The sequence below is a fragment of the Notothenia rossii genome (assembly GCF_949606895.1).
Source record: "Notothenia rossii genome assembly, chromosome: 7".
In the NCBI taxonomy this organism is placed as follows: domain Eukaryota; kingdom Metazoa; phylum Chordata; class Actinopteri; order Perciformes; family Nototheniidae; genus Notothenia; species Notothenia rossii.
The window spans coordinates 2,174,731-2,194,869 of NC_136905.1; the positions used below are offsets into that span (position 1 = coordinate 2,174,731).

Below are 20,139 nucleotides of genomic sequence, written 5' to 3' on the forward strand. Positions count from 1 at the left end.
ACTTTAAAGAGTCCTCTCCTGCTGATGTTCAGGTGTATATCAGTATGTAGTGTCTCTACATGTCTCCATGCTTTAATGTTCAAAAAGCTATTCTCCTCATACTGCCTGTGCTGCAGCACCTCTCTTCACCCTCTGTCTGAAACCAGAGCCCAGTCTGCTCTGATTGGTTGGCTGGTCGGCCGCTCAAAGATGTCCCGCCCCTTAGCCTATCACATAGATGGATAACATGGAGCGCTCGATTCCATAATGAGAACACTATGTCCCGTAAGTAATCAAAGGAGTCCAATGGAGGCGTTTCAGGCGGGGGGGGGGGGACACACTAAAACCTATAGAACACACTACAGGAGAGGGAGCACCACAGAAAGCAGAATAGGTCCTCTTTAGGTAAGTGTATTTAAGGTTTTACTCAAATTAAATGACTTTTATTGAATGTGTTTTTCATGCTGAGTGACGTGACACGTCTGCTTCCCACGTGTTCTAAAGTTGATGTTTGTTAAAGTACTTCTTGATATTGTTTCTCCCTGCTTAGTACAGGTAGTGTTGTTGTTATGGTGTTGGTTGGCCCCTTTGTGCAGCCGGTGGTGACATCTTGTGTTGCCGCTGATCCTTTTATCTGCTCAGCTGCTTAGAGAGGATTACAGCTTCCTGCAGAGTGGAGGAGGAGAGAGGAGACGAGGAAGCATCTCCTAAAGGAAAGAAGGCCAGCGTCAGAGAGCACGCTCCACAGCTAAGGTTTGTGTCTCTATCTGCTTTCTGAAGGAGTTCCCTGTCTCACGGAGACGTCTCTGGCTGTGTGTGGAGGTAGAGTTCTCCTCAGACTTAGATTAAAGTCTAAAACCTTAAATATAACATCTTAGTGTCTGGGAAACCTCCTGAAATGCATTTATTTGGACCTTTGTTTTAGCATTTAGTGTTAGATTAGTGTAGGTTTACTCGGTTAATGTATTGTTGTATTGTAAATATGTATTTAAATATAAGAAAGTCCCAACCGATGTGCCGCGAGCACTATCCAAGTGTGCCGCAAAAAACCGTATTTTTATGTTCCACATTTTTTTCGCACTTAATAAACTTCATTTCATATACACTTTATTTTATTACATGTACAATGGAGTTCATAAGCTAATAAAACATATATTGCTCAGATTTAGAAATATTAAACAGCTTAAATTCTCATGATTTACGTCAGCCGTCATTGTTTACGGTGTGCAGAGCAGCTTTTTATCCTCGCGCCAAATAATTTAAAGATGGATCGTTACGTAGTGACAATAAATAAAGAAGCAACCCAGTAGAGTTCTCCTCAGAGTTAGATTAAAGTCTAAAACCTTAAATATAACATCTTAGTGTCTGGGAAACCTCCTGAAATGCATTTATTTGGACCTTTGTTTTAGCATTTAGTGTTAGATTAGTGTAGGTTTACTTGGTTAATGTATTGTTGTATTGTAAATATGTATTTAAATATAAGAAAGTCCAATAAAATCGAAAATATATCCAGTATATATTTGTAATGTAAAGAGTTTCCTGTGTCTCACGGAGACGTCTCTGGCTGTGTGTGGAGGTAGATTTCTCTAAAGTCTAAAACCTTAATATCAACGAGCTTAAAGACTCCCAACAGGAACATATGGAGGGTTTAGAATACCAAAGGAAAGGAAGTGAGTGGATATGCATTAACTGTGCCATAGTTAAAGGAACAATGTGTTAAAAAGACTTCTTAGTAAATGCTGAATGTCTGGGAAACCTCCTGAAATGCATTTACTTGGAGCTTTATTTGAGTACTTGGGTTAGATTAGTGTTTCTCAAACTGTTTCCTACCAAGGACCTCTAAACCAATGAAAACCCACGGATCACCTGACTCCCCAAATATCCAGAAACAAAAGGCCTGCTTACCACTCCAACAGTTTATAACACATCACAATAATTCTCTTTATCGTTCACGCATTAAATCAACAATACAAATACAGCTACAGATTCTACAAGCATGCGATTTAAAATGCTCACAGGTTTTACACCTCTTATGAAATGTAGACTACATTTATTACGGAGTTTATGTCCGAGCCAGCTCAGCCGACTCACAGATCGTTTTACTGAGAGAAATGCCAAAGAAAACGCGTGTAGTACGCATGTAGAACCTCTGCTGTTAAGTTCATTATTTACACTGTTCCATTTATTTAGCATTGTTCACTCATTGACTGCGTGTCTCTCTTGCCTCCCATACTAGTCATTTTGAAACAATTTGAGAAACACTTTCAATTTGTAATTTATTTTTTTCAAATGTGAAATGTTACGAATATACTCACGGGCCACTAGGGGTCGCTCACGGACCACAGTTTGAGAAACACTGAGTTAGATTAGTGTTGGTTTATCTGGTCAGTGTTGTTTATATATTGTAAATATGTATATCAATATAAGAAATATATAAAGTATATATTTATAATATTAACCTAAACCTGAGCTGGATATGTAATAATAATAATAATAATAATAATAATAATAATACATTTAATTTAGAAAGCACACTTTAAAAAACAACCTCATCTCTATATTCACAATGCTAGGAGGAGAATATACAGTAAATAAAAAGTTGTCTAAGGAGCATATTGAATAATAATATGACATATAACGTATAGAATAATATATAAATATATATATTGTAGTAATAATGATATAATCTATTTATAATTGTAAATGTATATTGTAAATAGAAATACATTTAGATATAAATTTTGTTAAAAGAAAAAAATATATTTGTTAATCATTTAGTTTTTGGGAGAAGGCGTGGTCAAAAATAAGTTTGTACAGTTTCATAATTCTCATGTTTAATTTCATTATTATTATCATTGTGTGACACGTTTGAAATAAATCAAATCAAATCAAATATGAAGAAGTTCGAGAGCATAAAGTAAGTAAAACCAGTTAAATGTATTTATAAAGCGCTTTTCACAGACATAGAAGCTTTTTCTAATTTCTCTAATTTCCCCTCCTCGACTCCTCGACTCCTTGACTCCTCGACTCCTCGACTCCTCGACTCCTTGACTCCTCGACTCCTCGACTCCTCGATTCCTCGACTCCTTGACTCCTAGACTCCTCGAGCCTCCGGTAGTGACCCGGATATGTATTTCAGCGCACCGTGTTGAAGGACATCTCATTTCTCTAACCGTCTGCTGCTTCCCCTCCTCTCTCCTTGGTTCCCCTCCTCGACTCCTCCGCTCGCATCTCCTGTGGGCGGGACTAAGACACGAGGATAGGATTCGAGGATACGAGTCGAGGATAGGAGTCGAGGATACGAGTCGAGGATACGAGTCGAGGATAGGAGTCGAGGATACGAGTCGAGGATACGAGTCGAGGATACGAGTCGAGGATACGAGTCGAGGATACGAGTCGAGGATAGGAGTCGAGGAGGGGAATTAGAGAAATGAGAAAGCTTCATAGTCACAAAGTGCTTGACAAAAACATTAAAACATCGTAGGAATCGTAAAAGAATAAATGACCACTCGAGCCACGCGTTAAGAAGTGCTAAAAGCCCAGGATAGGATAGAGTAAGAACTCACAGGTTACCCAGACGGTAAAAGGTTAGAATACAAAATAAATAGAATGCGTCCTCTTCCCCTGCAGATGATGGAGCAGCGTGTTCGGGTGGAGCTCCTCCTCCTCCTCCTGCTGGGCGGGGGGTGTTGGCTGGGCGAGGCTCAGGTGCGTCACCCCCTCCCCGTGCTGTGGATGATGGCGGCGGGGGGGGGAAACATGACCCCTGCGGTGCGCCTCGCTCTCAACGACCTGGAGAGACAGCCCCCCCCACTGGGAGACTACGAGCTGCAGCTGCACCCGCTCCACCCTCAGGTCAGAGTCACCTCCTCCTCTTTCATTTGTATTTGATCAGATCAGTTCAGATCTGATCTGATAAGAAGACTCATCTTTTTACATTGGCTTTAGTTTCCTTTCGGGATGTGTTTGTTCTGTTCCCATGTTTGTTTCCTTTCGGGATGTGTGTGTTCTGTTCCCATGTTTGTTTCCTTTCGGGATGTGTGTGTTCTGTTCTCATGTTTGTTTCCTTTCGGGATGTGTGTGTTCTGTTCTCATGTTTGTTTCCTTTCGGGATGTGTGTGTTCTGTTCCCATGTTTGTTTCCTTTCGGGATGTGTGTGTTCTGTTCCCATGTTTGTTTCCTTTCGGGATGTGTGTGTTCTGTTCCCATGTTTGTTTCCTTTCGGGATGTGTTTGTTCTGTTCCCATGTTTGTTTCCTTTCGGGATGTGTGTGTTCTGTTCCCATGTTTGTTTCCTTTCGGGATGTGTTTGTTCTGTTCCCATGTTTGTTTCCTTTCGGGATGTGTGTGTTCTGTTCCCATGTTTGTTTCCTTTCGGGATGTGTGTGTTCTGTTCCCATGTTTGTTTCCTTTCGGGATGTGTGTATTCTGTTCCCATGTTTGTTTCCTTTCGGGATGTGTGTGTTCTGTTCCCATGTTTGTTTCCTTTCGGGATGTGTGTGTTCTGTTCCCATGTTTGTTTCCTTTCGGGATGTGTGTGTTCTGTTCCCATGTTTGTTTCCTTTCGGGATGTGTTTGTTCTGTTCCCATGTTTGTTTCCTTTCGGGATGTGTGTGTTCTGTTCCCATGTTTGTTTCCTTTCGGGATGTGTGTGTTCTGTTCCCATGTTTGTTTCCTTTCGGGATGTGTGTGTTCTGTTCCCATGTTTGTTTCCTTTCGGGATGTGTGTGTTCTGTTCCCATGTTTGTTTCCTTTCGGGATGTGTGTGTTCTGTTCCCATGTTTGTTTCCTTTCGGGATGTGTTTGTTCTGTTCCCATGTTTGTTTCCTTTCGGGATGTGTGTGTTCTGTTCCCATGTTTGTTTCCTTTCGGGATGTGTGTGTTCTGTTCCCATGTTTGTTTCCTTTCGGGATGTGTGTGTTCTGTTCCCATGTTTGTTTCCTTTCGGTATGTGTTTGTTCTGTTCCCATGTTTGTTTCCTTTCGGGATGTGTGTGTTCTGTTCTCATGTTTGTTTCCTTTCGGTATGTGTTTGTTCTGTTCCCATGTTTGTTTCCTTTCGGGATGTGTTTGTTCTGTTCCCATGTTTGTTTCCTTTCGGGATGTGTGTGTTCTGTTCCCATGTTTGTTTCCTTTCGGGATGTGTCTGTTCTGTTCCCATGTTTGTTTCCTTTCGGGATGTGTGTGTTCTGTTCCCATGTTTGTTTCCTTTCGGGATGTGTGTGTTCTGTTCCCATGTTTGTTTCCTTTCGGGATGTGTGTGTTCTGTTCCCATGTTTGTTTCCTTTCGGTATGTGTTTGTTCTGTTCCCATGTTTGTTTCCTTTCGGGATGTGTGTATTCTGTTCTCATGTTTGTTTCCTTTCGGGATGTGTGTATTCTGTTCCCATGTTTGTTTCCTTTCGGGATGTGTGTGTTCTGTTCTCATGTTTGTTTCCTTTCGGGATGTGTGTGTTCTGTTCTCCTGTTTGTTTCCTTTCGGGATGTGTGTGTTCTGTTCCCATGTTTGTTTCCTTTCGGGATGTGTGTGTTCTGTTCCCATGTTTGTTTCCTTTCGGGATGTGTGTGTTCTGTTCCCATGTTTGTTTCTTTCAGGACTCCACGTGCTCTGTGTTTAGTTTTTATGTGAACCTTAAAGTCTGCCTCATAATGTTATTGTATTCATGTTTCTGTCGTCTTCATTTCAACTTTTGTTAATGAATTCTATTTCTGTGAAAAGTGCTATACTAAATAAACGTGTTATTGTTCATCCCACAGTGTGATTCTGCCGAGTCTCTCAAAGCTCTGTTTGACTCTCTGTGGGGGGGGCCTCGCTTCCTGCTGCTGCTGGGGGGGGCGTCCTGCCCCTCAGTGACGGGGACCATCGCTCGCGCTCTGCCGGCTCTGCACCTGATGCAGGTAACACTCAGCGAGTCAAACCCGTGTTATTCTTCGTAAGGAGTCGCAGGTTTTTCCTCCAGGCATCAAGTCCTGAAACGGGACACTGGTTAATTTAACTGACCTTACAGAAAAAGGGTTTCTGGGAAATGAAGTCCTTTGAACTGTAAGAAGCTAAATCTCTCGCCCAAGCCCCCAGGAAGAGCTCTGGAGTCTGAGGGAAATATTCCTAGTGTCCAAACGGCGGTACTACAACTTCCGTATCAGTCCGTGACGTCACTGGGCCCAGAAATACTTTTTCCCATTGACTAACATTGGGAAAGAGACGTCTGTAAATCAGAGGATAATTGTTTTTTAAACTAAATAAACTACCCATTATGAACTATTTTATAGCCCTTATTAGAATCAGTAAAGGTGGGGTAGGTACTTTTGGAGAAACCAGCTCGAGTGCGCTAGAATTAGAAAATACACAACCGGAAAAATCTGCCACTTCCTCACAGAGCCCCTCCTCCAACACACACGAACGCGCACATGACCAATGAGGGCACGAGATAAGTTTGTGCACAGATGGAAGGCTGACAGGCAGGAAGCCCATCCAGTTACTTTAGCCGGGCCGGCTCAGATGATTGGTCGTGCTTTTTACAGTACGGCTTCAACAGATGACTTTTTGTTTATGGATTTTTTGTCAAAGCACTTCAGATATTCATTGCTATCAGGATGTTAAGAGCATTCCATGGAATATAACAAAAAAGTGTATCTCGAGCCGGTTTCTCAAACTTACCTACCCCACCTTTAAAGTCCTTAAAGTTGTAAAATGCACTAAAAGCTGAATCCAGATTTATTTTCCCTCTCCATTCATTCTAATGAGCTGAGAGTGGGAGATCAGGGGCGGGGCTTAATGACTGGAGGCGGGACTTAATGACAGGAGATGGGGCTTAAGGGGAAACTCAACTCTGCTCTATCAGCTACATACGAGTACTTCTGCTCTCATGATGGGTAATCTGTGACGTTTTGCTCTAAATAATCTCAGGCCATTTTGTCCTCATGACCCAATGAGCACCCATGGTAACAATCAGCAGGATCAACATCTTCACTTCCTGCGCTTCACTTCCTGTCCTTCACTTCCTGCGCTTCACTTCCTGTCCTTCACTTCCTGCGCTTCACTTCCTGTCCTTCAATTCCTGCGCTTCACTTCCTGTCCTTCACTTCCTGCGCTTCACTCCCTGCGCTTCACTCCCTGCTCTTCACTTCCTGCGCTTCACTCCCTAAGCTTCACTTCCTGTCCTTCACTTCCTGCGCTTCACTTCCTGTCCTTCACTTCCTGCGCTTCACTCCCTGCTCTTCACTCCCTGCTCTTCACTCCCTGCTCTTCACTTCCTGCTATTCACTTCCTGTCCTTCACTTCCTGCGCTTCCCTTCCTGTCCTGTCCTTCACTTCACAATATCTTATTATTTACTGTTGAAATCAGATACTCACACCTGCGCTTCACTTCCTCTCCTCAGGTATCCTTCTCGGCCCCGCCCCCCCTCCTGTCCAGCAGGAAGTGGCACGGCACGTTCAGCACGCTGCCGTCAGACCGGGCTGTGAACCTGGCGGCCGTGAAGCTGCTGCAGCGCTACAGGTGTGTGTGTGTGTGTGTGTTTGTTTGTTTGTTTGTTTGTTTGTTTGTTCAGCATGTAAAGCGGCCTTGGGTCACTTGAAAGGACGCTCTACAAATGTAATCTATTATTATTATTATTATTATTACAGGTGGAGCCGGGTGGGGGTCCTCACTCAGGAGGGGGCCCAGCGCTCAGAGGTGAACTAACATGTGGAGAATGATTTGTTGTCCCATCAATCCAACCTATGTCTCACTCCCTTCCCCCCCCCACACTTGGTTCATGTTGTCCCTGTGTGTCAGATGAGGAGGGATCTGGCGCGGCAGCTGCTGAAGGCCGATGTCCACGTCGTTTCCTCCGAGAGCTTCTCTGCAGACGCCTGCAGCAGCCTCAGGAAGATCAGGGTAACAGGCGACGGTTTATTAAATGCTATCTATATTTAACTAAAGGTTCCTTTGAGCTAAGCATGCAAACATATTGAAACTCACCATTATTAGAATAGGAGAAATGTATGAATACTATTATGTTTAAACAGAATCAACTTAACTTGCATCGTTACTCGGTCTCCTCTGCGGTGGCTCACAGGCGCAAACACGCTTTCCAAACCTCTTCCATCAGGAGGAACTCGCTGCAGCTTCAGAAAGGATGCAGATAGAAACCCAAATGTTCCACATGAAGAAACATCTTCAGCAACTTGACAACACATGCAGCACTTAGAGAATATTCAGCAACTTGAGGAGACATGGCAGCGTTTACTAAAAGCTGCAGAAACCAAACGCTGACCCCTAACCCATCAGAGCCCCCTTCTTCCTCTCCTGCTGCTATCTATTTAATTTGTACTTTATTATTTGCCCTTCTTGTTTGTTTGTTTGTTTGTTTGTTTGTTTGTTTGTTTGTTTGTTCACCATGTAAAGCAGCATTGGGTCCCTTGAAAGGCCCTATAAAAGTGTAATATATTATTATTTTAACGTATAATAATAATAATAATTATTATTAATAGATACAAAGCGCTGAATACATTTGTCCAAAGAAAAGTTGACCGAAAAGAAAATATCGACATACTTTTTGAGCAATTGACCTCAGAGTTTAGGAACAACAAAACACAAAGTCCTTGGACAGTTGAACTCTAAAACACACGGTAACCGTGCAGCACGTTGGCACGTGGAGAGTCTGAATTTGGAGTAAATGTTCATGTGTTCTGCAGGAGAGCGACGCCCGGATCATCGTCGCGCTGCTCGACGAGGATTCTGCCGCCGAGGTTTTCTGCTGCGTGAGTACGACACGGTCAGAAGGATGTGACGGAGGAAGGGGAATGTTCCTGCTGCAACATACAGAGTGCTGTGTGTGATGTGCATGATGACAGGAAGTGGGATGCACAGCGGTCAGTCAGGAGCATCGCACTTTCTTTATTTGGACCCCTGTGGAGAGAGAGTGCATCGCTCTCTAAACTGATACTAAACTGAATAACGTAGACACAAAGATGAGCTTCATAGAGCCATGCTGCTCCGTTCTGCATTCAATGTGCTCACCGTCCGGAGGTTCCTAAACATGCCAGAACATGTGTTGGCAAAGTCTGCAGCATTCAGCATTCGTTTCTTAATTTTACAAAATGTCTGCTGCTTATCTTCAGCTTGTTCCATGCTAATAGACTGTGCTTCATTTATGGCTGACGCTGAAAACAGTTCTAACGTTTTTGAAAACATTTGTTTGACATATTCTCAATAAATCCCGAAAGAGCTCTCCAGAGAGTGTTTAGTTTCCTGAACACAGTGACGATGAAACGGCTGCTTTGAACAAAATGTCTGCAGATTATTTACAGCCTTTTCTTGCATGTAAAGTGTGTAAGGCAGCATTTAACCCCCCCCCCCCCCCCCCCTCTGTGCTGCAGGCCTACAGACTGAAGCTGTTCGGGGCTCTGTACCAGTGGCTGCTGCTGCTGGCTGACGGAGGAGCAGACGGCTGGAGGTGGGGGGGGCGGCCCGGCTGCAGCGCAGACAGCCTGCAGACGGCTGCAGACGGAGCCATGCGGCTGCAGAGGAGAGCGCTCAGCAGCTCGGGGGCGCCGGGGGTCTCCGGACGGGTCAGGACTCACACATTACTGTTGAAACACACCTGAAACACACAACTGTTACACTTACCTTCAAACTCACCTGGGACACCCACCTGTACCACACACCTGTAACACACACCTGTACCACACACCTGTGACACCCACCTGTACCACACACCTGTAACACACACCTGTACCACACACCTGTACCACACCCCTGTACCACACACCTGTAACACACACCTGTAACACACACCTGTAACACACACCTGTAACACACACCTGTACCACACACCTGTAACACACACCTGTGACACCCACCTGTACCACACACCTGTACCACACACCTGTAACACACACCTGTGACACACAACTGTTACACTTACCTTCAAACTCACCTGTGACACACACCTGTAACACTCACCTGTGACACCCACCTGTACCACACACCTGTACCACACACCTGTAACACTCACCTGTGACACCCACCTGTACCACACACCTGTACCACACACCTGTACCACACACCTGTGACACCCACCTGTGACACCCACCTGTACCACACACCTGTGACACACACCTGTACCAAACACCTGTGACACCCACCTGTACCAAACACCTGTACCACACACCTGTACCACACACCTGTGACACACACCTGTGACACACACCTGTAACACACACCTGTACCAAACACCTGTGACACACACCTGTACCACACACCTGTACCAAACACCTGTGACACACACCTGTACCACACACCTGTACCACACACCTGTACCAAACACCTGTGACACACACCTGTACCAAACACCTGTACCACACACCTGTACCACACCTGTAACACACACCTGTACCACACACCTGTACCACACATCTGTACCACCCACCTGTGACACCCACCTGTACCACACACCTGTAACACACACCTGTTTGATAATCGTGTCCGTGTCTCTAGACTCCTCAGCAGTTCCTGCGCTTGATGACCTTGGAGGGGTCAAAGGTCGAGCCCCTGCACGGCTACGCCTACGACTCTGTGTGGGCGGCGGCCATCGCCCTGACGCAGGTGATGGAGGCGGTGAAGCTGCGAGAGAAATACGGCGTCCAGAAGAGCACGAGTGAGGAGGAGCTCCAGAGGAAGCTGCTGGAAGCTCTGAAACACACACACTTCCAGGGGGTCACCGTGAGCACACACACACACACACACACACACACACACACACACACACACACACACACACACCTGAAACACACACACTTCCAGGGAGTCACCGTGAACACACACACACACACACACACACACACACACACACACACACACACACACCTGAAACACACACTTCCAGGGGGTCACCGTGAGCACACATTGGTAACACACACTGGTAACACACACCTGTAACACACACCTGTAACACACACCGGTAACACACACCGGTAACACACACCGGTAACACACACTGGTAACACACACCGGTAACACACACCTGTAACACACACCGGTAACACACACCTGTAACACACACCTGTAACACACACCGGTAACACACACCTGTAACACACACCTGTAACACACACCGGTAACACACACACCGGTAACACACACACCTGTAACACACACACCGGTAACACACACCTGTAACACACACCTGTAACACACACCTGTAACACACACCTGTAACACACACCTGTAACACACACCGGTAACACACACACCGGTAACACACACACCTGTAACACACACCTGTAACACACACCTGTAACATACACCGGTAACACACACCGGTAACACACACACCTGTAACATACAGCACACCTGCTTCTTTATAAATCTTCCAGGGTCCGGTTTTCTTCCGGAACGGGGAGCGGATGGCGTCGATCGAGCTGCTTCAGTTTCAAGGTGAGTCCCTCGATCAAAACAACTAAAAGGACCAGATCTGGTATGTGGTATTATCCCAAAAACTTAATAAAAAAAATACCCTTTTTTTTCAGATGTTACATTTTAACATTTCGAAGACAAAAATAATATCTAAGAAAAAAATCTTATTCTGAAAATAAAATGAAAATTTCAAGGAAAAAAGTCTAAATCTGAAAAAAAAGTCAATTTCTGATTTTTTTTCTTCTAAGTATGACAGAAATATAATTCTAAGAAAAAAGTGAAATTTCGAATAAAAAAGTGAAATAAAACAAAAAATTGAAATTCTGAAAAACAGTGAAATTCTGAGAGACAAATTAGTTCTTAGTAAAAAGTTCGTTTTTTGGGAAAACTACGTTTTATTTCAATATTCTATATTTTGCATACTTTATATTTTCTAAATCAAAAAATGCTTAATTGATGAAAAGACGATTGATTAGGAGAAAGAAGACGAAGAGAGTTTGATCGTGTTTATTGATCAGCAGGCAGCGGGGGGGTGCTGGTCGGAGACTTCAACACCTCCACCCAGCAGCTCAGAGTGATCAACCACCTGCTCAGGTTCAAAGGTCAGACCCTCTGTTTTTGGGCTTCAACACAAACACACACACACGTACACACACCACACACACACACACACACACACACACACACACACACAGACACACACACACACACACACACACACACACACACACACTCACACATATATAAAGTCTGGTGTGTTGTTCAGGCCCGGCAGCAGCCAGAGACCGGACTCTGGTTCTGGAGCAGGGTCTCCACGTCGGCCTGCTGATGTTCGGCATCGTGTCGTCGGCTGCAGCTCTGACCATCATCATCACTCTGACCTTCCTCCTCTTCACCCTCATCCACCGCAAACACGCGTAACTACACACACACACACACACACACACACACACACACACACACACACACACACACACACACACACACACACACACACACACTCTGACCGCCCTCCTCTTCACCCTCATCCACCACACACACGTAACTACACACACACACACACACACACACACACACACACACACACACACACACACACACACACACACACACACACTCTGACCGCCCTCCTCTTCACCCTCATCCACCGCACACACGCGTAACTACACACACACACACACACACACACACACACACACAAGCACGGACACACACAGACATTTCAAATTCTAAGATAAAAGTGAAATTCTAAGAAAAAAAATTCCGAGAAGAAAGCCACATTTATAGTAAAAAAGTAATATTTTTTTAAAATGTCAAAATCTGAGAAATGTTGTGAAAATTAAACAAATTCTGACAAAACATCAAAATCTGAAAAAAAAAGTTAAAAAAAAAACCAGGCCTCCCATAACGCCTCATGTGTTCCCTCTTGTTCGATGAATGCAGGTGCGCTGGGTGTCTGGAGGAGCTGCTGCTGCTCGGCCTCCTCCTCTCCTCCTCCTCCGTCATGGTCTCCGGGCTGGACGGAGCCTCGCTGTCCCCAGAAGCGTTCCAGACCCTCTGCTCCGTGAGTTATAAATATCTATTTCACAATAACTCATCTGCAGCGAAGCCTAACCGCGTCGTCCTGTGAGAACCAGTATCTTTGAATATTTGACAATCTGTTTTTCATACAATATATCTTTGGGATTTTTTAAAATATTTTACTCATCATTTTCAGATATTTGTCGGACATTTTTAACTTAACACTCAGTATTTTTTTTAGGGGTGGGGGAGGGTCTTCATTAAACCTGATGAACTACAGGCTGAAGTCTTTTACTTTGAAATGCCACAATTGCTTTTCTAAAGTTACTGAAGGATGATAGAAGCTAAACAATGAGACTCTTATTTTGAAATTTCACAAATTATGATAAAAGCTAAATGAAGACTCTTATTTTGAAATGTCACATTTGACAGTCTAAAGTTATTACATTAATATACAAGCTAAATAAAAATGCTCTTATTTTGAAATGTCACAACTGAAGGTAAAAGCTAAATGAAGACTCTTATTTTGAAATGTCACATTTGACCGTCTAAAGTTATTAAATTAATATATAAGCTAATAAAAAACTTATTTTGAAATGCCACAGTTGCTTGTCGAAAGTTACTGAAGGATGATAGAAGCTAAACAATGAGACTCTTATTTTGAAATGTCACAAATTAAGATAAAAGCTAAATGAAGACTCTTATTTTGAAATGTCACATTTGACTGTCTAAAGTTATTAAATTAATATATAAGCTAAAAAAGAACTTTATTTTGAAATGCCACAGTTACTGAATGGAAATTGAAGCCAAACAAAGAGACTCTTATTTTGAAATGTAAAGTTTGCTTGTCTATTGTTATAAAATGAAGTCACAAGCTAAATAAAGACTCTTATTTTGAAATGCCACCTTTACCTGGACATCTCCCCCTGCAGGTGCGTCTGTGGATCCTCTCTCTGGGACACACGGTGGTCTTCGCGGTGCTCTTCATCAGATGCTGGGGGCTTTACTCCCTGCTCAGCACCAAACCCCCGGTAATCCACAAGATCCATATACGTAGGAAAAGATTTATTCTAACGTTAGTCCTTAACACCTATCACTGTGTATATCACCATTCAAACATCTTTTAAAAGTTGAACAAACCCCACACAGCTCAGTGAAATGTTGACTTTATTTGATCATTTCAGTAAAAACTAACGTTCATATTTCTCTTTTTGATTATAATACTGATGAACGTTCAAAACAAAGCACTTTGGCAACTTACCACATACGTTTTAAAATGCTTAATAAGCACCGTAACTTTCATGATATAATTTCTCCGACATAATCTGTTGTTTCCGTGAACGGCCGACTGTTGAGTGACGGCAAATGCTGCGGCTGCAAGGCATTGTGGGGCAGCATTTTCTCCTCTCCTTTCGGTTAGGGAGGTCCAGTGGTTCCTAAGCTAAAGGAGGTGATAAAGGAAGCTTCAAACCTCCTTTCCTAGTGATGGGAATTACCACTCTCTGAAGGGAGCCGGATCTTATGGCTTTGTTCCTTTCCGAGCGCCGTTCAAAAGAGCAGTTTTTTTTTTAAGGGGGCGGGGCTACTAGGTTTATCTGCGAAATAATCACCAGGATAATGATTGACTGTATTGCCAGAAATCTACTTTACTCACAGAAAATGTATAACTTGCTACATCTCTCAGCCAAACTACTACTGAAGCAGCATGCGTTGGCAAGTTGGCATTCAGGAAAGCAAGTTCCTTTAAAGGCGAGTGGATTTATGGCAGGCAATGAACCAACGATCAAAAGAACGGCTCTCACCAAGTGGGACTCGGTTCCCTTCGTTCGTATCAAAGAGCCGTTCAAAATAATCGGATCGTTTGACCAGCGGTTCCCAACCGGATGGCATTGCAAGTGGGCCGCCAAATAATTACAGAAACATTATGATTTGTCTGCAAACAAACAAACCTCTTTTCCTTTGTGTTTCTCGACCCTCCTGAGCAACGGTCATTACAGTCCTTAGCAACGGTCATTACAGTCCTTAGCAACGGTCATTACAGTCCTTAGCAACGGTCATTAGTCCTCATTATACAGCAGTCTGTTCTGCTGGGTTTACAACGTGTCACATGTTTTTAAACGACCAATCAGAACTGTATTCAGTCTCCGTATTGTTAATGGTTGAATGTGGCGCTGCAAAAACATTTTTTAGATTCTGAAGTGGGCCCTGAGTAGAAAAAGGTTAGGAACCCCTGATCTAGAGAATCAGCTCGTATCATGGCTGCCACTGAGGCACCTCCGGGCCGTCTCACTCGTTAGGAAGGTTCCTGAGAGAAAGTGACTATTGGACCTCTGTGTGTTTCAGCATCAGAGGAGGAGGAGGAGCTCTCTCTGCGTGTTGCTCTGCTTCCTCCTGATGGACGCCTTCCTTTTATCCACCTGGCAGATTCTGGACCCCCTCAGACGGGAGGAGCTGCAGCACGGAGAACAGGTAACACACTCAGGGGGGGGGGCAGGTTCCTGCTGAGGGAGGGGTTCACAACCCTCAGTTAAATTACAACTAAAGAGGTCCTGTTCTTCTTCTGTGGTTCTCCCTCTCTTCACTGCAAACATTTAACATCTTGTATGTTTGTCTAATGTCAGAACATGTCGTTAAACTTGATATCAGACTTAATAACTGAAGTCTTGTTTTTAGACAAGGCGTCTTAAGCATCTTTTTAAGTCTCTTAAAAACATCTTATTTTAGAGGAACATCTCCACTAACATCAGGAAACAGAATCTCAGCATGTCTGCCTTTTTTGTTACAAATTCTCTGATTCTGGTCAAATTGAGTTCAAAATAAGTTTCCCCAGCTAAACACAAGATCTCATTTATCTCATTATCCCATCTTTACTTCAAGAACTCTCACCGAGCCATCTTGTACTTCTATTGGCAGATGTGTTCACTTACTAAGAGAGAAACACCTTGTTTTCATTATATAGTGACTTGTTTTTGGAGCAGCATTTCTTCCAGCGCTGCAGTGTGTGCTACAGGTGCATGGAGATGGTCTGCAGAGGCTTTTTGTGTTTCAGTAAAAAGGAATATGTTTGTGTCTGAGGACTCAACATTCAAAGGTGTGATTGTCAGCTGCTCAGAGAGAAATTGCAATGAAATTCTTCTGACCTGAGTTCCTCCAACAATGCAGCATATATAATCATGTGTGTGTGTGTGTGTGTGTGTGTGTGTGTGTGTGTGTGTGTGTGTGTGTGTGTGTGTGTGTGTGTGTGTGTGTGTGTGTGTGTGTGTGTGTGTGTGTGTGTGTGTGTGTGTGTCAGAGTGTTTCTTCAGAGCAGGACGTTGTGATCCGACCGTTCTCTGAAACCTGCTCCAGCACCAACATGGAGTTGTGGACCATCGCACTCTGTGGGTACAAAGCTCCTCTGATGGTCAGTGTACACACACACACACACACACACACACACACACACACACACACACACACACACACACACACACACACACACACACACACACACACACACACACACACACACAAGATATAACAGCACAGTGACACGTTATTTTAACCTGAGGCTGGACTCTTATTTGGAATTGCCATTAATAAATATATATAAAATAATTAGACTCTTATTTTGAAAATCCACTTTTGCTTTTCTGATGTTACTAAATGAAGGAAGAATCTAAGTAAAGACTCTTATTTTGAACTGCTACAAATTAAGATAAAATCTAAACAAAGAGACTCCTATTTTGAAATACCACATTTGACTGTCTGAAGTTATTAAAATAATATATAAGCTAATAATCAACTCTTATTTTGAAATACCACAGTTGCTTGTCAAAAGTTCCTAATGTTGATAGAAGCTAAAGAAAGAGACTCTTATTTTGAAATGTAAAGTCTCAGGTGAATCTACATGTTGTGTCCTGCAGGGTCTGGGCTGTTTCGTGGCGTGGAGCATCAGGAGGACGGGGGTCATCAGGAGGTCGGAGGTCATCAGGAGGTCGGAGGTCAGCAGTTTCTCTCTGGCGCTCAGCATGTTCTCTCTGACGCTGTTCAGTGTTGCAGGAGCCGCGGTCTCACTGCTCACTACCCACAATCCTTCACTGCACTTCTGTCTGCGCAGCGCCATCATCCTCTGCTGCAACATCTGCATCCTCAGCCTGATGTTCACACCCCAGCTCAGAGTAAGAACATCTTATCGTCATGTGTGTACTTACCGTAACGACCCGAATACAAGACGACCTTTTTTCAAGACTCATTTTTTTGGGAAAATACCTTTTTTATTCCGGACCGTGGAATGCTTTTCTCAGACTGATTGGGCTCGCCATCTTCTAACGCAGTGACCATCAACTGGCATTCTCATCCGGCACGCGCTGTGGCGCTGGCGGAGTGGTTACTGCGTTCGCCCCCCACTCAATTTTATTTTACAACGTCTCGTGAGTAATGTGCAGTACCGGAGTCCAACAGAGAGGCAGCAGCTGCGGGATAGTAGCCTGCGTACTGCGTAGCCCTCCCTGCCCTGAAGAAGAAGTGATCCTCCCCCCCCCCCGGGTCAACAACTTCCAAATTCAAGGCTATATATAAATATAAAAATCGCTGGCCCCCGAAAGCGTCTCTAGGAATGATTTTGGCCCTTGGACAAATGCAGCTGGTGATCCCTGTTCTAACGTTACTCTCAGTAACTCCATACGTCTTTGCTGCTCCACAGTCGTGTGATGACTTCTCCTTTCTTGTTTATTAACTCGTCTACGTTTGATCCACTTTGTTGGAGTTGGTGTCTGCATCTCTCTCTCTCTCTCTCCTGCTGTTCTGTCACTTTAAGATGGAAGGTTTTCTTTCCACTCTATGTGAGCGTAGACGTGTGAGTGTCCCTCCTCAGAGGAAGTCCTTTCACATGTTGCTTGTGGGTTTTGTTTTTTTGCAGTTCTGGAAAGTATGTGTGAAAAACAGCGAGCAGCAGAAGCCTTCAGAGACGCAGATTGAAACTGAAGAAGAGGAGGAGGAGGAGGAAGAGGAGGAGGAAGACGATAAGAAGTTTCTGATCAGGTTCAACCAGCAGCTGAAGAGTCGCACAGCTCAGGTGAGGGTGCAGAGACAAATGGAAAATGTGTGTGTGTGTGTGTGTGTGTGTGTGTGTGTGTGTGTGTGTGTGTGTGTGTGTGTTAACCCTTCGATGTGTGTCCCTGCAGCTGGATGCAGACATAGAGACCCTCACCCTGCAGCTGAGAGACTCTGAGCCCCGGCCGCAGCACGCTCCCCTCAACAACGGTAAGCATGGAGTCAGACACCAGAGCAAACTTCGTCTCGATGACTGATAGTCTAGTTCTGAGATCCTGGGAATATTGAGACCCCAACGTTTTTTGATAGAAATGAACAACACATATGTCAGGGTCCCTGTCGTCACTTTCCAACGCAAGGGGGGCCTTTAGCGTCGAGTTTCAACGGGCAGGGCGTCCCATTGACTTCTATAGAGCTCCCTGAACGTTGGTAATAGAGGAGTTGGGATCGTGGTGAAATGCTCTCCTCAGATCCATTCTCACAGCGTTTATCAACCTTTCTCTAACTCAGTATCAAGCCACACTTATTTTGTTTACTTCTTTATTTTAATTGAATAATGTAGGACTTTAGTTGCCGTCAGTTATGGGGAGAGTAGGGGCTCAGAAAACTGACATCTGTATTGTTTCATCGTTTTTTCCTTCTAATTTTGTATTATTTTCTAAACCACACACTGTTATTTACTCAACAATATGTGTTTATTTATTTGTTCCCTCCTGATGGAACCTGTTCTCTCAGTGATAAGGACAGTTCTCCAGTGTTCCCTCCTGATGGAACCTGTTCTCTCAGTGATAATGACAGTTCTCCAGTGTTCCTTCCTGATGGAACCTGTTCTCTCTGTGATAATGACAGTTCTCCTCGGTGTGTTCCTCCTGCAGGTCGAGCCAGGTGTGTTCGCTGGTCTCATGCAGCTCAGGTGTGCTCAGAGGACAGAAACTCGGGGGGGAATCCCTCGAGTCCCGACAGCATCAACTCCCCAGAACAGTGAGTCCGAAGAACAGCCCGGTGATGGAGGAAACAATCAGTCACTTTAACACAAGTACTAATACAGGACTGCATTCCACAATTACATAAAATCAATATCAAGTCACTTTGATTTCAGGATAAAGGTTATTGCCAGGTACGTTTACAGATTCAAGGAACAAGCTTTGAGGTTGCAAACATGGAAAACATAGAAAACATTAAAGCCAACTATTTACACGATTTAAATCTAAATATACAAATCAACCTAAAAAACGTTTGACAATAAATACATGAAATGATACGATAAACTACAGCGTGCTTACAGCTTACCTCCGGGTCGGCCGACACAAACAGGTCCTCCCTGCATCACTCTATTCTGAATGGATGTTAGACACATATCCTTTGAATCCAGATTTGTAGTTTTTTAGTGTGATTTGTAGTTTTAACAGTTGTGTGGTTTCTCCTGTCAGCGTGCAGCGTCGTCTCTCCATTAAGCTGCCGATCCTCCATCTCTCCTACCTGCCGGGCGGCGTCAGCGCCAGCAGCTCCAGCACCTTCCAGCAGGACCACTTCCTGTTCCCCTGAAGACCACTTCCTGTTCCCCTGAAGACTACTTCCTGTTCCCCTGAAGACCACTTCCTGTTCTCCTGAAGACCACTTCCTGTTTTCCTGAAGACCACTTCCTGTTCTCCTGAAGACCACTTCCTGTTCTCCTGAAGAGCACTTCCTGTTCCCCTGAAGACCACTTTCTGTTCTCCTGAAACCACTTCCTGTTCTCCTGAAGACCACTTCCTGTTCCTGATGCCACAGCATTGTTTCGACCAATCAGGTGGCAGCTGGGACTGACTGCTCCTGTTTCTATTTTTATATTTATCATATATTGAAATGCATATCGTATTTTATATATAGGATCAAAAACAATGATAAATTAAAAGGCTTTGTATTTTACTTTGTATTTTACTCCATAAGTTGTTTTGTAATAAACAATGAAACAGAAGACAGACGTTTATGAAGGTGAAAACACATCAAGGTTTCAAAAACACACACAAAATGTTTTTAAGGCAAAAGAGTAAACATGACATTTCAGAAAATAAAATAATATTTAAAAACTAAAACAGCATTTTTTTGTAGTTTCAGCTTCAAGGCCACTATATCAAGGATTCCTGTTTAATGACCTGAGGACAAACCCCCAGACAGACAACAAACAAACGGATGGACATTTTAAATCACGTGTGAAGTTGAGCCG

At 43.9% G+C, this 20,139-nt stretch overlaps 1 protein-coding gene across 3 annotated transcripts; it reads left to right on the forward strand.

Moving 5' to 3' along the window:
• The first annotated feature begins 3,688 nt into the window (after positions 1 to 3,688).
• Positions 3,689 to 19,890, forward strand: LOC307045509 (gamma-aminobutyric acid type B receptor subunit 2-like). Of its 3 annotated transcripts, none has more exons than XM_079691194.1 (20): positions 3,689 to 3,834; positions 5,734 to 5,874; positions 7,357 to 7,475; positions 7,604 to 7,652; positions 7,755 to 7,856; positions 8,657 to 8,722; positions 9,341 to 9,532; positions 10,461 to 10,685; positions 11,339 to 11,399; positions 11,897 to 11,980; positions 12,145 to 12,295; positions 12,822 to 12,942; positions 13,832 to 13,930; positions 15,243 to 15,368; positions 16,192 to 16,302; positions 16,805 to 17,059; positions 17,800 to 17,955; positions 18,065 to 18,143; positions 18,809 to 18,914; positions 19,364 to 19,890. In XM_079691194.1, exons 1-20 carry the CDS (start codon positions 3,715 to 3,717, stop codon positions 19,476 to 19,478), a joined length of 2,478 nt encoding a protein of 825 aa, XP_079547320.1. In that variant the 5' UTR covers positions 3,689 to 3,714; the 3' UTR covers positions 19,479 to 19,890. The 3 variants fall into 3 exon arrangements, with proteins under 3 accessions (XP_079547320.1, XP_079547321.1, XP_079547322.1); XM_079691195.1 differs by having other exon boundaries at positions 11,900 to 11,980; XM_079691196.1 differs by lacking the exon at positions 13,832 to 13,930.
• Positions 19,891 to 20,139: the final 249 nt, after the last annotated feature.

Bases quoted from the DNA above. Each gene is read 5' to 3' on its own strand.
- LOC307045509 (XM_079691194.1), top strand. From the start codon at position 3,715: ATGATGGCGGCGGGGGGGGGAAACATGACCCCTGCGGTGCGCCTCGCT. The intron at 7,476-7,603 runs GTGTGTGTGTGT...TTATTATTACAG, and splicing joins AAGCTGCTGCAGCGCTACAG to GTGGAGCCGGGTGGGGGTCC. The intron at 7,653-7,754 runs GTGAACTAACAT...CCTGTGTGTCAG, and splicing joins AGGGGGCCCAGCGCTCAGAG to ATGAGGAGGGATCTGGCGCG.